Consider the following 14079-nt stretch of genomic DNA (forward strand, 5'->3'; position numbering starts at 1 on the left):
CACTGTGCACAGCAACTTCAGGTGCTTATTTATGAAAACAATACAGTGTGTTCCAGTGGGGACTGATCAAGTTGCATAAAAGATTTAAGAGTCCATTCTGTAGCTGTAATAATGCTTTTAGCACTTTCTCAGATCCTTCCCTATTTTCCAACATAGTGGCTTGTACTAGTTTATCTTTTGGACCATAAACCATTTTATGCCTTCAGGATTCTGGAAGTGGTATCACGATAAAACAGATTTAAGCCACGAAATAATACACACATTCTCTGTTTGGAAATGTGTCAAATCTGTTTTTGAGAAACTAACTGCATGTGAAGCTATTAGCACAGTGTTGGTAATACCACAGAACATCACTAAAAGTGATGGCAGGTTTTTGTAAAGGAGCAATCCTGGTTTAATACAGCTCTGTTGAAATATTCATCATTAAAAAATCATGTTCAGGGAAAAAAAAAATGATTCCTCTCTGAGAATTTAAGCAATTTATTTTCATTTTTAACAATTTAATCAAAAGATTTCTTGAAGCCTTTTATGAAATGAAAACCAAGGGTTTGGGTTGGGTTTAGGTTTAGTTCTTTAACAGTATAACAGTTTTTTGAGCCATACCCAGACTTTTCTGAATATTCAGCAGGTAAATATGCCAACAGCTCCAATTTAACATTGAAAATAGCAACAGAAAAGGCAGTGTGATGCTGTCCCGAGTTAATGTCAGCAGCTGGCATAAGGGAACATGGCCTCATTCAGAGCACTGTCCGTGTTCTTCACTGTTCCTGTGAAGAAAATCCAGGTACGGTTGCTGGTGTGAAGCATTAGCACTGATATTCATGCTTTAATAGGGACATGAGAAATAACTCCCTCTGCAGTGCTTAGGAGAAAGTAATTCCATTTAGGACTACATCAATTTTCAGTTTGTTAATTAGGTTAAGAGAGGAAAAATAACATTAGGAACTTCCACTAGAGTTGTATTAGCTTCAAAATGACAAAGAAATTGAAAGAGAATTTATGTTAGCCAGGAGCTTTGGCAATCGGCTCCACTTTCAAACCAGGGCCCCAAAACACTAGTCTTCACTTAGAGATGTGCTCTTTTTTCTCTTTTTTAAATCATCTGCCTTTCATTATCATTTCTCAAAGACAAGCAGCTTGTGAAGCAGTTATCCAAGTATATAACATGAATTATTCTGAAATCTGGCATTCTAGGAAGCATTCCCCAGAGCAGATGTACTCAACCCAGGCATGCAGCTCATAGCTAGAATTACCCCAGAGAAATGGCAAGTCACTACAGCCTCTTTTACAGGTGTCAGGCCTCCCTTTCAGCAATGGCTCAGCACGCTGAGATCATGTCCTGTCATCACCTTGACCTTGGTTGGGGCTCTGGGAACTGCTGATAACAGGATCACCAGTTGCCAGTAACTGGTGAGTCACCGAATCTCATGGAAAGGCTTCAGGAGCATGAAGGAATGGTCAGGAATGGTTTTGGTAATGCAGACAGGAGTTGAGTCTAAATCTGAAATCAGCTTTCTATCAGAAAAGTTTCATCAGGTTCAATAGAGGGAGATTAATCCACTCCCAAACCTCACAAAGTGGTGCTTTAGACACACACACAAGAAGAAAGCCTTGAAAAGTGGCCTTAGAATTCTCAGCTGAGGATCCTGATCAAGAGAGGAAGAGAGTGTGAATGTGTGTTGCTGAAGACCCCTTCTTAGCCTTTAATTGCTCATAGATGAAAACACTTTTGTCCATCTGTTCCTCATGGAATACTGGAATACGAGGGACTTGGATCACTTCTGAAAGCAGCTGTGAATTTCTAGCTCAATACTTACGTTGGGGAAATAAAGCACCCTTGTCCTTAATTCTAATGCACCGAGGTAACAAAGCTGGCAAGTGGCTCAGACCTGTTCACTGCCTATGAACAGTCACACTTGCTTGTAAAAATGCTACTTTCAGACCTGGGGAGTTGAGCCTGTCATGCCAGTTAGACAGAAATTTGGATGAGGCATCAGTGACTTTGTACATGACTGATCGGTGCTGGAGATGGCAGCCTGATTCCATCTCTGTTTCTGTAGGCACTCACCCTCTTTTCTGAGGTGTCTATATCCAGAAACCCAACGTCAAGGGTTTAAGTGTCTGCAGTAGGTGAGCAAAGCAATAGTTGTCTCAGGGTAAGCCAATGCATGACAAATAACATCAACCTTGGTGTAATCCCTGTCCTCTCCCTTTGCTGTCAGCTTTCAACTGGCATCTCTCAGATTTGTTATCTAGCTGGCAGGTCTTAGAGCTTTTGAACCTCAGAACAGAGAGGTTGGATTTATTTGCGGGCAGGCATGAGAAGTAGTCTCCTTCAGAAGACCTTCCATTGGGCTCTTTGTGGCAAGGGGTCCTTGTGGGCTGGGATAACCCACAAAGACCATTATGGGGAAAGTGTTCCTGGTGCAGTCATACTGGCCAACTTCCTTAGGGGAGCAGAAGGCAGAAGAGCAGGAAATTCAAGGGAAAGTTTAAGAACCACTGCTCCCATCTCAGGATACAACCTCCCTTTTCTGCAGCTTGTCAGAGTAGGTGCTGAGCCATGTAACAGAGCATCACTGGTGCAAAGAGGATCCTGGCTTGAATAAACAGCCTCACTTACAGCAGCAGGCAGTCACCACTGCAGGATGTACAACACAAGTACAAGGTATACACCTGAACACACTGCAAGAGTTAGCTCCATGGTGGGCACAATAGCCTCCAGCTATACTTATATTTTCCTTTTGGTTTTTGGTTCCTGCTTGTCATCTGCAGCACATAGTGAAGGGAACAGCGTGCACCTCGTTATTTAGATTTACCATTCTATTTGTAGCACTTCAGAGCAAAGCAGAAGGGTTTAATAACCCTCCTCCCAGCAGCAAAGGGCTGGAGGACTCGGTGGGAAACCCCAGCCCCACTGTCTGCTTCCCCTGGCAGCAGGGGCTCCATTCAGCTGCTGTCTGCCTGCTTCTGCTTTGTGTTCCAGAGGCGTTTGCTGCAGTCACTTGATGGTTTTGCACGTAGAGCAGGCATCTGATCAGACTTTTAACCTGGGGGAGGGAAGCAAAACAAAATTCTGGTGAGTTAAATTACCTTCTGCTGCATACAATCATCCAGCATAACACAGCTCAGCAATAACATTCATGTTGCCATTAATAGGAAACACTTCACATTGCACTCCAGAGATTTTTTTTCCTCTTGGTATGGAAGTGATCCATTCAGATGGAGCTGCCTGAACAAAGCCTAAGGGCTCAGACACCACCAGCAGCATCTCTCTAAATATCCCTGTCTTATTGTGTAATCTCTGCCTTGACTTGAAGGAAATGTGCCAATTGCTGCAGCTATAGGGCTCTGTGTATATAAACCACACACTTATCTGAGTGGCCCTATGGGGCAACATGAGTTATTTGCCGATTTACCTCAAGTAAATCATGATAATACTTCAGCAGAATTGTCTTGGCTTCAACAAAATGTGTCAAAGTGGTTTTTAAATAGAACACTTAATCTGTGCCTCACTCCCTCATGTCATGAAGGGAAGAATTAAAAACGTGACTATGCACCACGCTGGTAAAAGCCTGAAAATACTGATGAAACACTTGTGAGGGGAAAGTGGGGCATTTTCCAGCACGCCTAAAGATGTCTTAAGTTTTCTGAATAGAGAAATGAAAGCTTCTCTTGGACACTTCTGGTCATCTTGAGCAATAAACTGAAATATAAATAAGATGAATGACAGTAATGAAGAAGATCAGAATTAACTTCTCATCCTATAGATATATATGGGCTGCTTCCATGAAGCTGACAGGTGCCTCTATAGCTCAGAGGTAGGGGGGCTGAAGTGCTGACAGCAGAACAATGATACTTGACTCGAAGACAACTGAGGTGCCGGGCAAGGTCTGCCTGGAGGAACGAGTGGGGCCTGCACATACTGGACACTGGTGGAGGCAGAATTACAGCCCTGGAGATCTCATACCATTTATGTCCTTACGTGAGTTCAAGGGACAGTTGTACTCATGGCTAAAGGACACCACCCCTCAAGTCATTTCATTAATGTTCCTTTACTGTTTAACCCTGGCTTGCATAGCTTAAGGCTGGCTGCTGTGTTAAAATGAGTAACTGTGCTTTGGGAGGGAACAAGTCCTCCTGTTTTCTCAACAGAGGTAAATCATTCACAAAGCAAGAAGGGATGCTGCACCAGCCTGTAATTGAATTTTGTAGCATTCTGAATGATAATGCATGAGTCTCCTCTCCAAATCAGCAACAAGGAATTATTACACAGAAGGATAAACAGGATAAAATTAAAAATTAATGCTTCTGGAAAACAAATTAAGTTTTTCAAGGCCAAGTTTTTTAAGGCCAGGTTGGACAGAGCCTTGGGCAACATGGTCTAGCGTGAGGTGTCCCTGCCCATGGCAGGGGGTTGGACCTAGATGATCTCAAGGTCCTTTTCCAACCCAAACCATTCTGTGATGGTTTCTGCAAAAAGTATTTACTGGCACTTCTGCTTATGAACTCCTAAGTTAAAAGTGTTACTGAGCCCAGACCCATCAAAGACAGTCATTCTCTAAGTCCATCCTTTGTACTCCTGGTAAAAGGCCATGAAGTTGCATAGGGCATTAAAAACATTAAACAGTAGGGAAGCAGACTGAGCTTATTAACCTCTGTATAAACCAGTAAGGTAAGATTTGGATTGTGGCAGGTAAGGCACATATTTGCACACACTCATCTAACGTAATTAGACACTGGGGGTGAGGACGGGCTGTAAACCACAAACACAGGAGAAGAAAATGGATTTATTCTCTGAGAATTCTATGATTCTATGATGAATTGTCTGCCTTTTACAGTGAGATCTAAAAGTAGATCCTATCAAGTCATAATTTGCTATGTCATTTAAAACATTTAGAACTGAAAGTGGCAATTACCAGCCCTCTTAATATGTCAAAGGTTGCTAGACAAGGTGGGCTCAGCATTTTCACAGCGAAGAGCACTCAGGTCTTTCAAATTCAGATCTCTGTCTTAATCAGACGTCAGAAGAGTCCATCATAAAATAAGCAGAAACACCACAGGCAATCTAGATCATGGACTGCTCTTCTTGTGGCAATATGATGGAAGGTTAAGGCTGGTGAACTTGCTTGTTTCTCGTTGCAGAAGGGCTTCCTGAAGTTGGTAGCAATTTGGATAACTTATTCTTTTTTGGTTTTACTGGGAATAGAAATGCATGAAGAACTTCAGTGCAGAAATTTCTCATGTAGGTTTCATACACCAGAGTCAGGAGCTGTTTGAAAGGGAGATCCCCCTGTGTGATCACACACGGGAAACTTCTGATTCAGGACATGTTTGTGCCTGTTTGATAGATTATTCTTTATGCTCCCTCTGATGTCAGGTTATTCTTGGGCATGATAAAATAAGGATGAGAGGGGCTGTATAATTAATTTTATTATAAAAACATTTGAGAGCTCACTAGAGAGTTTATCTTTGTTTCCTCCCTTCAAAAAGGCTCTACCAAGAGCTCTCTCCATATAAATAGGGAAAATCCCTTTTGCCAATCAGCAGAGTATCAGCTTTGCATTAGCAAGTCAGCTTGACCTTTTTACATCCATATGTATCCATCTCTCTAGAATTAATCATCCATTCAGCTGGCGGTTTATTTAAGCGTAAACACACCAAAAAGGTGCTGTAAGAGTGTTTGCAGAATCCAAATATTTGCTTTCTCCTTCTTTAACCACCTACCCACCACCAGGGTGAAAGCTGCCAACTGGCAGCTGAAAGCAGCATTTTGTCTTTGATTACTCATATCTGTATTTCTCTTTTTTCTCCCCCCCTTTTTTTTTTGCCTGTGAAATAATGCCTCAGGGACAAATGTGTAACAACAGAGGGCAAACTGGGTCACTTGAAAACCAACTCCTGGGGCATGTCTGCATTGTGAATGAGTTCATGACTTTCGTAAGGAGTTCCCATTCTCCCACTGAGATTATATTTCCTGCCTCAGACACATCACGTTCACTGAGCCAACAACTGCCTCTAGGCAACCAGGATATAACGCTGTGCCCTGAGCAGCACAGCACTTAACCTTGTGGGATGCTGTACACAGAGTTTGTGTGCAGGGAGGAGGGGGAGCCCTCTTAATATTACTTACTAACACTGACACCATGGAGTGCTTTCACAGTGGTGTGTGCTCTCAGTTGTCTGCTCCGAGGGAAAGGGTTGTGGGAACCGTTTCATTTCCTTCATGGCATGAGAAACGTATTTTATGGCTCTTAATCCCTTGTGGTGGGGCAGGGCCAAGGATGCCCACTGATAGACCAAGATCACATCAGGTAGTTTACAGACACCAAAAGAAAAGATGGCTTATTGAGACAGAGACCAGTTCATCAGGTAAGTATTTACACTGCAGCTCTCCATGAGCTCCAGGAGTGTGGCTGGTCTTTCAGTGTGCGGTGTTTCTTTTTAAGCCCAGAATTACATTGAACTGTAGCAGACTGATTACTTTATAACTAATATGCTATTTGGAAAGCTTCCTTGAATGTCCAGAACCAGAATCTGGAAGTTAAGAGTTGCTCGGTATTACTTAGCAGAGGCCTACCCAGATTTGTGAACCATTTCTTATCATTTCATCTGACAATAAAGAAAGTAAAGGTGGTCACATACCCAACTTTGTTTGGCCTCAGAACGAAAACAAGTCAATCGGCACAAAATCCACAGGTATTTGTGCTGAGGGTGCTTTCAGGACTATACTGAAAGCCTGCAATGCTATCCATAATCTTTGCCAAATGGAAGAGGATTGTTGCCCTAAAATGGAAGTCTCTGCTACTAGGTACAAGAAATTCCTATTTGTGGTCACAGGCCATGACAGCTAGGAGATGTTCAGACACAATGGCCACACACAGGTAAGCTGTTGGTCAGACACCACAGCCTAATTAGCACCCTCATTAACAACAGCAGCACAATAAGGAAGGGTTATCATAGAAATAAGCATTGATCTTTAGGCCCAAATCTGCCAAATCTCAGATTATTCAAAGCCACGTTTGCTTTTCTTCAGGTCCTCACATGAGCTTGTGTCAGACTGATGTATTCCTGACAACTCTAAAATATGACATACTCCTAAACCAGCACTACTGTACAAAAAGACATGAGCATAGAATAAATAGTCCAGTTGGAAGGGACCTACAATGATCATCTCATCCAAATGCCTGACCACTTCAGGGTGACCAGAAGTTATAGAGAAAATGGCTGCACACCTGAGAGCTTCCACTCTCTGCAGCATCAGATCCTGTCCCTTTTCAAGGGCTGCATGGGTAACTTCAGGCTGGCGTGGTCTGCTCTGGTGACCTCCTCCAGGTAATTTGGCTCTCAACAGCAACATTAGAGGTATAGCAGCTTCTGTAGGAGAAACAGAATTTATCTTAATTTCTCTTTCCAAGCCTCCTCTCTGACAGTTTTGAGAACTCAAACAATCAGATATATTCTGCTTTTAGTTCTCAGTTCATGCACATTGCTAAATACTTGGATAGTTTCTCCGAGGAAAGCTTAAGAAAGCTCTAGAACAACTCAAATAGTCTTATTCATTGTGGAGTCCCCAGAGGATGGCAAATTGAAACTGAAGTCCTGCTCGGAGAGGAAATGAAAACAGAGAGGAAGGGGTTTGGGGGAATCAGAGGGGTTTTAATTAGTTTGTGGTTGAGGCAGTGGAATTATGTGCGGAACACCCCTGTGCCTGTATGCACATTGTTCTCTCCAGGGGCAGCTCTGGGAATTTGCTGAGTGACAAAAGGAAAAGGTAACCTTTTTATTTCTTCCTCTCAGACTCTAGTCTCAAATTAGCACAGTGCTGATAAATCCTACTTGCACCTCTGCCTCTCCTTTGCTTTACAAGAGTTACCCTAACACAGCAGTGCAGAGAAATGACAGGTCATGGACATCTCTCGCTTCAGGACTTGGCATTGCAGCTGCAAGGCCAGGTTCCTTTGTTTTACTGAGTATCTAATTCAACAATGAGCTACTCTATCTTCTGGAGAAATCACCTAGATCATAACATCTTCTTTTGTCTCATGACAGACAGCTGAACATCACTCCTGCAGCACTGGCTGCTTGGATGGCCAAAGCACCTGTTGAGGTTCTCATTGTCCCCAAATGAAACACAGCAGAGCCTGCAGCACTTGCTCTTCAGGCAATGCTCTTCCATAGAGAATGGCCTAAAGAAACATATAGTGATGGCAAACTTTCCATCAGCATAATGCCAGGCACTTATGAAACTGACTTGACCTAGTTTTGGTTTGTAGAAACAAATGACACGTAGTTTATTACCTGCAAAGAAAAAACAAACACCTTAATAATAAAAACTTTGTCGCACATACACCCCTTCCTCACAACCTAATATTTCTACCATGCTGTGCATGCTGCTAATTCAAAAGGCTGATACGGTCACAGACAGCCCAGCTTCTGGGATTTACCATTCAAACATACTTGAACTGGCATGAAAAATGCAATAAAATAATTCTTTCAGACAAGTTTAGAGAGAGGTATTCCCAAAAGACAGAGTTCTGGCTTCCAGTCACATAAAGCTTACACTTTGTCAATAACACAGTGAAGGAAGGCATGAATGAATTTTATTTCATTGGACAAGTGACTCGGAATACAGATAAGGCAGGGTGAGCATATAAACCTTTAAATAAATGTTTTAGCACTATATGGAAGGGAGGAATGCAATTGATTCCAATCTTTTCTGACAGAAAATCAGTTCCTCTAAAGCTCTTGGGGCAACAAACACTCACTAAAAGTGTCTGTTACTAATAAAATCTTTAAGTACAACAAAACAAAACGTTGTCATTTGCAACTAATAGGCTACAATTAATGCAAATTATTACTCTTGTAGTTTAATTGAAATACTAAACTCTGACATGAGGTCTTTGTTTTACCAGGACTTTAAAAGCCATGTAACTTTGAAGAGGGATCTTTCAAGAGCTCAGGAAAACCCCAGCAGAGAAAAGGCTGACAAAGCCCCAGACAAAACACAGTGTAAACAGCAGCACGAGGAATACAAAATACTCTGTCTCTCTGATGCTGGGCTTCTTCTGTAATGACTGTGGCTACATCACCTTGAATATTGCTACAAGCAGTTAACAGAAAACACTGACCTGTTCTTACACCCAACAACACTCTTCAGTCTGCTTCGTGGGTGTTACCTTGTCCAAAGCTGTCTTGTGGAAAATCTTCACCTTTTCTTCCCTCTCTGCCTGCTTCATGAGACTTGTATCTCTGCAATGGTACTACAAGCTGGAGCAGTGAAATCTGCTCTGATAACTCTGGTTTTACTTTGCAAATGCACCTTATGCTTTGGAATGAAGGAGTGCATACAAGTGCTTAAGGAGAGCCATGACTGCAACTTCTACAAGAGAGATCTGCTGACAGTGGGAATTTGTTGTATGTTACAAATCTAAGTCAAACCCATATCCTGAGTTGCAGTTTTATTTGCAAAACCACAGATTGTTAAAACTCACAAATCAAACTTAGTATTATGGTCTTAGGGGCCTGAGGGTGAACGGTGTTGCTAGAAAAAAAGGATTGCACTCAGCCACAACCTGAATTTCAAATCAAATGGTGCTTCATTCACATATACCTTGTATGAGTTCAAAGGAATCACTATATTTTTAGTATTAAATGATCTTTTCCTAATGCCTTCCATAATTGTTGAATAGAACAGATTTGCTTTCAGGTTCCTACTTACTGAAATAGACACTTTCAGATTAAGTTAGTTATTATAGCTAATAGTTTAAAACAGAAAAACCTGCACAACTTCAGGACATGTGCTTCAATGGTATCAGCTAATCAAGAGTCTGTTTCCATCCCTCCCAGCCCGTAACTCACAGAACTTCAGGATCTCAACCTCTGTCTTCCCACCTTAATTGTTCTCTTTATTTTTAGAGGTAACTATGCAACTTTTAGACTACAGCGTGAGCAGGCTCTGGCACCAGAAAAAAAAAAGAAGAGGAAAAATATAAGTGGTAAGCTCAATATTTAGAAATAGAAAATTGTATTTCTATTTTCATAGTTCTGCAGGGAGCGAGGCAATAGAATCTAGTTCACTATCTTGTTACAAAACCAAACCCTCAGCTCACAGGGTAGCTATTTCTTAAGGGGCTGGTTTTCAGTTTTGCCAAAGAAAGCATTCAGCAACTGGAGAGGGAAGAAATATAAAAAATGAAGTATTATGCAATGGCCAGCATTTTGCTTACAGCTCCTGGCTGGGTCTATATGGTAATCTATACTTGTGCACTGCTGAACCCAAAATAATTGCATAAAATCTCCAGGGCTCAGGACTCATCTCAGAAACCTTTAAGAAATACATCCTGAAACTCTTAACACCAGCAAAGGGTGGAATACATCCCTTCTCCAATCTCCGCTCCGAATTGCTCATTTCTGGCAACGGGCACCACATGTATATGTGCTTTAAATGAATTCCTGGTTTTGAATGACACTGAAAAGTGCAAGTTCATATGCTGCAGTTCATGAAAGAGATACTCTTGTACTTAGGAACCATTTTTAATCATTAATTCTAACCTTCCATCAACATGAACAGAATTTCCTGCTTGTGACAGTACTGCCAATGTGAAGGTTCTACAGAATTTCCTTCATGTTTTCTGCTTTTATGGAAACCTTTCAAAAGTTCTTCTTGCTATCAAACAGAGAGAGGCACCAAACTTTGGCAACCCCCATTTTCAGCACTCATCAGTAGCGCGAGAGGCTTTTGTTTTAGACAAAAACTGCTCAGCTAATTACTGGTTCTATAGGCAGTGCTGACACTGTGAATCTTAAAAGTCTCTTACCATCTAGTACAGTGCTTAATTAATGAGAACTTACTGGAGCTGACTGACATCCTGTGGAAAGCTTTCAATGGAGCCATTTGCCAAATATTTGCAGCTTTGGCTGCAGGATGCTTTTCTTTCATTAAATATAGTTTGTAAATCAAGTTTCCCTTAATGGTGAAGACAGCTTCTGTGGAGAGCTGGTTGTGACAAATGCCTGGACGAAGCAGTAATCTGTAAGATGACTTGGATAAACAATTTAATAAAAAATAACTCAAATACTGCAGATTATAAACTAGAAGATTGGTCTGTCATTCTCCATATCTCAGACCACGTAACACTATTGAAGAAAACTCAATAGAGCGTTATACCTCTTTTAAAGCACGCCCTGTTTAGAAGGAAAACATGCAACTTGGAAGTGCTAGTGAAGGAAGGTGTGTTTGGTAATTTAAATCAGCTCCTGTGTATCCTAAGGCTGTGTGTACGCATCTCAGTCACGCTGAGCTGGCACCAATGGGAGCAGGCTCAACACAGCACAAGGTTTGGCCTTCATGCTCTCTAAGGCCCCTACAACCATGAAAAAACCCTACAGAACGAAACTTCCCTTTCCTCTTCTGTTTCAGTTCAAAATGAAGGCGTGTTTGCAGCAGGACACAGATAGCACACTCCTGATAGTGAGCAACTACCTGGTGGTGTACTGTCAAAGAGCCCTCCCTCCTGGGTGGAAGAGCCAGATTAGTTTGAATATATAATCTTGGAACATACTAACCTTAAATGCAGGTTTATGTTTTCCTCCAGGACTAGCTGGGGCTCACTCTAGAAGGCAGTATGGAAGTGAGCTCATGTGCCTGCAGTATGGAAAACTGCAAAGCAGGGACATGAGAAAGCCTTTCCCTTCTGTTCTTCCCCTCGAGGCACCTTCCTTAACTCGCTGTACCACATCTTTCTTTTCATATCCCTGCAGTGTTTCCTCTTATTCCCTGTCCTCCTCCTGTTCTGCTGAGCTCCCTTACCAGCAAGGAAGCTTGTGACAATGATTTTTCCAAATATAGCTAGATGAATATATGAAATGCATGCAAATCACCCAGTTGTGCAGAGAGAGGAATCTGGTTCTGATCCACTGCAGCTTTTTTCTGAGCATTAAGTCTCAAGACATTCCTGCTGACATCATAAAATAATTAAAGCTCGTGGTGAGGGAGTTTTATTGTTTGGGCTTTTTTACCAGCTCTATCAAACAGTAAGGAAAAGCCCCACTGAGATTTCAACACAGCCCATTGTGCATGCTCACCTAACAACTAACCCAAACTTAAATTCCTTGTCAATAGCAAGCAATGATTTATCTGGATGATGACTTGCTGCACTTGTAAGTCTTTACACAGCTACACCTTTCAGCTGCAACAGTTTCCAGAAGTAATCAATCCTGAGCATGTTGTTTCACAGAAATAACTAGGGGATTTTAAAGCTGTGTTTTCCCCATAGTGAAAATACCAGGCTACTGCCAAATCAAACTAGCTGTCATCCCTGTCTGCCTGCATGAAGCCAGTGGGATGCACAACTGAAGTCTGCAAGGAAATCACTTTGTGTCCCTTTACGTTGGGGAACTGCGCTTAATCAGAAGGCCCAGTGGCACTAGAAGGAAGGATTCCCAGAACATAAGCCTGGAAACACACTGTTACCAGGCACATCAGTGGTGAGGATTTTGCTGTGTAATCCACCCTGACATCCCTCTAGTGCATAAAATACCAGGCTCGCACCAGCGTCACACACTGTGCCCCTGCTGCTCCCACTCCCTGCTGAGCAGACTGGGCTCAGGCTGAACTCCCCCCTCCTGAAGAGGTCAGTGGCAGTTTGAATTCATTTCTCTTCAGTTTACTACACAGTGAAGTAAAATCCATGTGCAGTTTCACCATGTATAGAACTCACTGCATGTCCTCTAACACAGCCTGTTCTCAGCAGTGTAAATCACTTGTACCTCGAAGGCGCAGTTCTTACCTTCCTTCTAGATCCACCAAGATAGTCACGGCTGGTGCAGACATCTAGTCTGATTGTGCTGGCCTCTTCCTCTGTGTTCTCACCAGGGAGTAAGGCCAAAACTCTTCCATCCCTGCTCTCCAAGTCAGATGGACCCATTTACTGCTACTCTGTACATTCAAGTAAGAAAAAGGCAGATTAATAAGACACAAACATGGAAAAGGAAGGAAAAGAAAGTCTACTGAGTGATCTTATTAAAGCTGTGCTGTCTGCTCTCTTCATTCTCAGCAGTACCACCAGGACTGGGCACTTTGACATGGTTGATCTCGAGGGATGCTGCAGGAAGTTGTCATCCTACAGAAACACTACTCACAGAGTCAGGGGTTTAGCATTTGCAGTGAGTGAGGGAAGATCGAATTCTGTTTGACTCCTCAGCTCATTTTTCTGTATCCCCAGACTACAAAAGCAAAAGTTCTGACGCATTCCCCCACTTAACAGTATCAACTACTGTAGGTAGTAGTTACTGCAATCATGTTCTCAATTTGAAAGGTGGCTAACAGTAGAAAAAGCAAGGTGTGATGCATACTGCACTGCATTATGGGTCAAATACAGCTTTAATTGGACTATTTTGTTGTAATTTGCTTGGCTTAGCTTTTCTTTCACATAGAAGAAACAGAAACAATTCAGCAGAATCAAAGCAATGGATGCAGCCTGACTTTAAATCCTGATTAGATTTTCTTTTACAGAGGGTGTGTGTGAGGAAGGAAACACATAAATCACACTAACTGGTTAACACATTTGAGGCACTGTATTCTAAATCAGGGAGGCCTCATTTTACTTCTAGTCTTAATTCCAGCACACACCCCCCCCCCAAGGACTAAATAAACGTAAACCCTGACTTTGCTGCAGTAGCTTGTTGTACTTGTTGCAAAGCCTTACAACAGAGTGTGATCCCAAATTTCCCATTACCAATACTGAAAGAGAAAAGCAATTATATATATTAGCAATACTGAAAGAGGAAAGTAATTATATACATTAAGAAAGAAAATTTCCTGTGCTTCAGAAGCATTTCTTTTTGACTTGCATTTGTTTTCTCATGAGTAACTCTTACAACTGAAGGAGCTTAAATTGGTATTAAATACAGCTTTATGTATAGCAAAAGCAATCTGTCAAAGCCTATCAGCAGATTGAACCAGAGGCTGGGACATCCCAAGTGAAATCAAAGCATTAATAAAAGGCATTACTGACTAACAGACATTCATCTAAAGAAATGAGGGTACAGACAAGAAATCTGTGATGGCTTCCACAC

The 14079-nt window shown here is 41.9% G+C and overlaps 1 protein-coding gene and 1 long non-coding RNA gene across 3 annotated transcripts; both read right to left on the reverse strand.

Moving 5' to 3' along the window:
- Window positions 1–3658, reverse strand: LOC133277983 (uncharacterized). Its single transcript, XR_009746417.1, has 2 exons — window positions 3420–3658; window positions 1–3050 (listed from the first exon to the last, which is right to left on the reverse strand). It is a non-coding gene; the product is annotated as an uncharacterized LOC133277983 (long non-coding RNA).
- A 3296-nt stretch (window positions 3659–6954) lies between these two features.
- LOC133277980 (uncharacterized) lies at window positions 6955–12991 on the reverse strand. 2 transcript variants are annotated; one of them, XM_061470347.1, is made up of 3 exons: window positions 12792–12991; window positions 10855–11044; window positions 6955–7377 (listed from the first exon to the last, which is right to left on the reverse strand). In XM_061470347.1, the coding sequence occupies exons 1-3, from the start codon at window positions 12927–12929 to the stop codon at window positions 7007–7009; spliced, it is 699 nt and encodes a 232-aa protein (XP_061326331.1). In that variant the 5' UTR covers window positions 12930–12991; the 3' UTR covers window positions 6955–7006. The 2 variants fall into 2 exon arrangements, 1 of the variants encoding a protein (XP_061326331.1); XR_009746414.1 differs by lacking the exon at window positions 10855–11044.
- Window positions 12992–14079: the final 1088 nt, after the last annotated feature.

Source organism: Pezoporus flaviventris, unplaced genomic scaffold, assembly GCF_033815535.1.
Source record: "Pezoporus flaviventris isolate CSIRO_AGI_PZ_B2104156 unplaced genomic scaffold, CSIRO_AGI_Pfla_v1 ptg000063l, whole genome shotgun sequence".
Taxonomy (NCBI): Eukaryota; Metazoa; Chordata; class Aves; order Psittaciformes; family Psittacidae; genus Pezoporus; species Pezoporus flaviventris.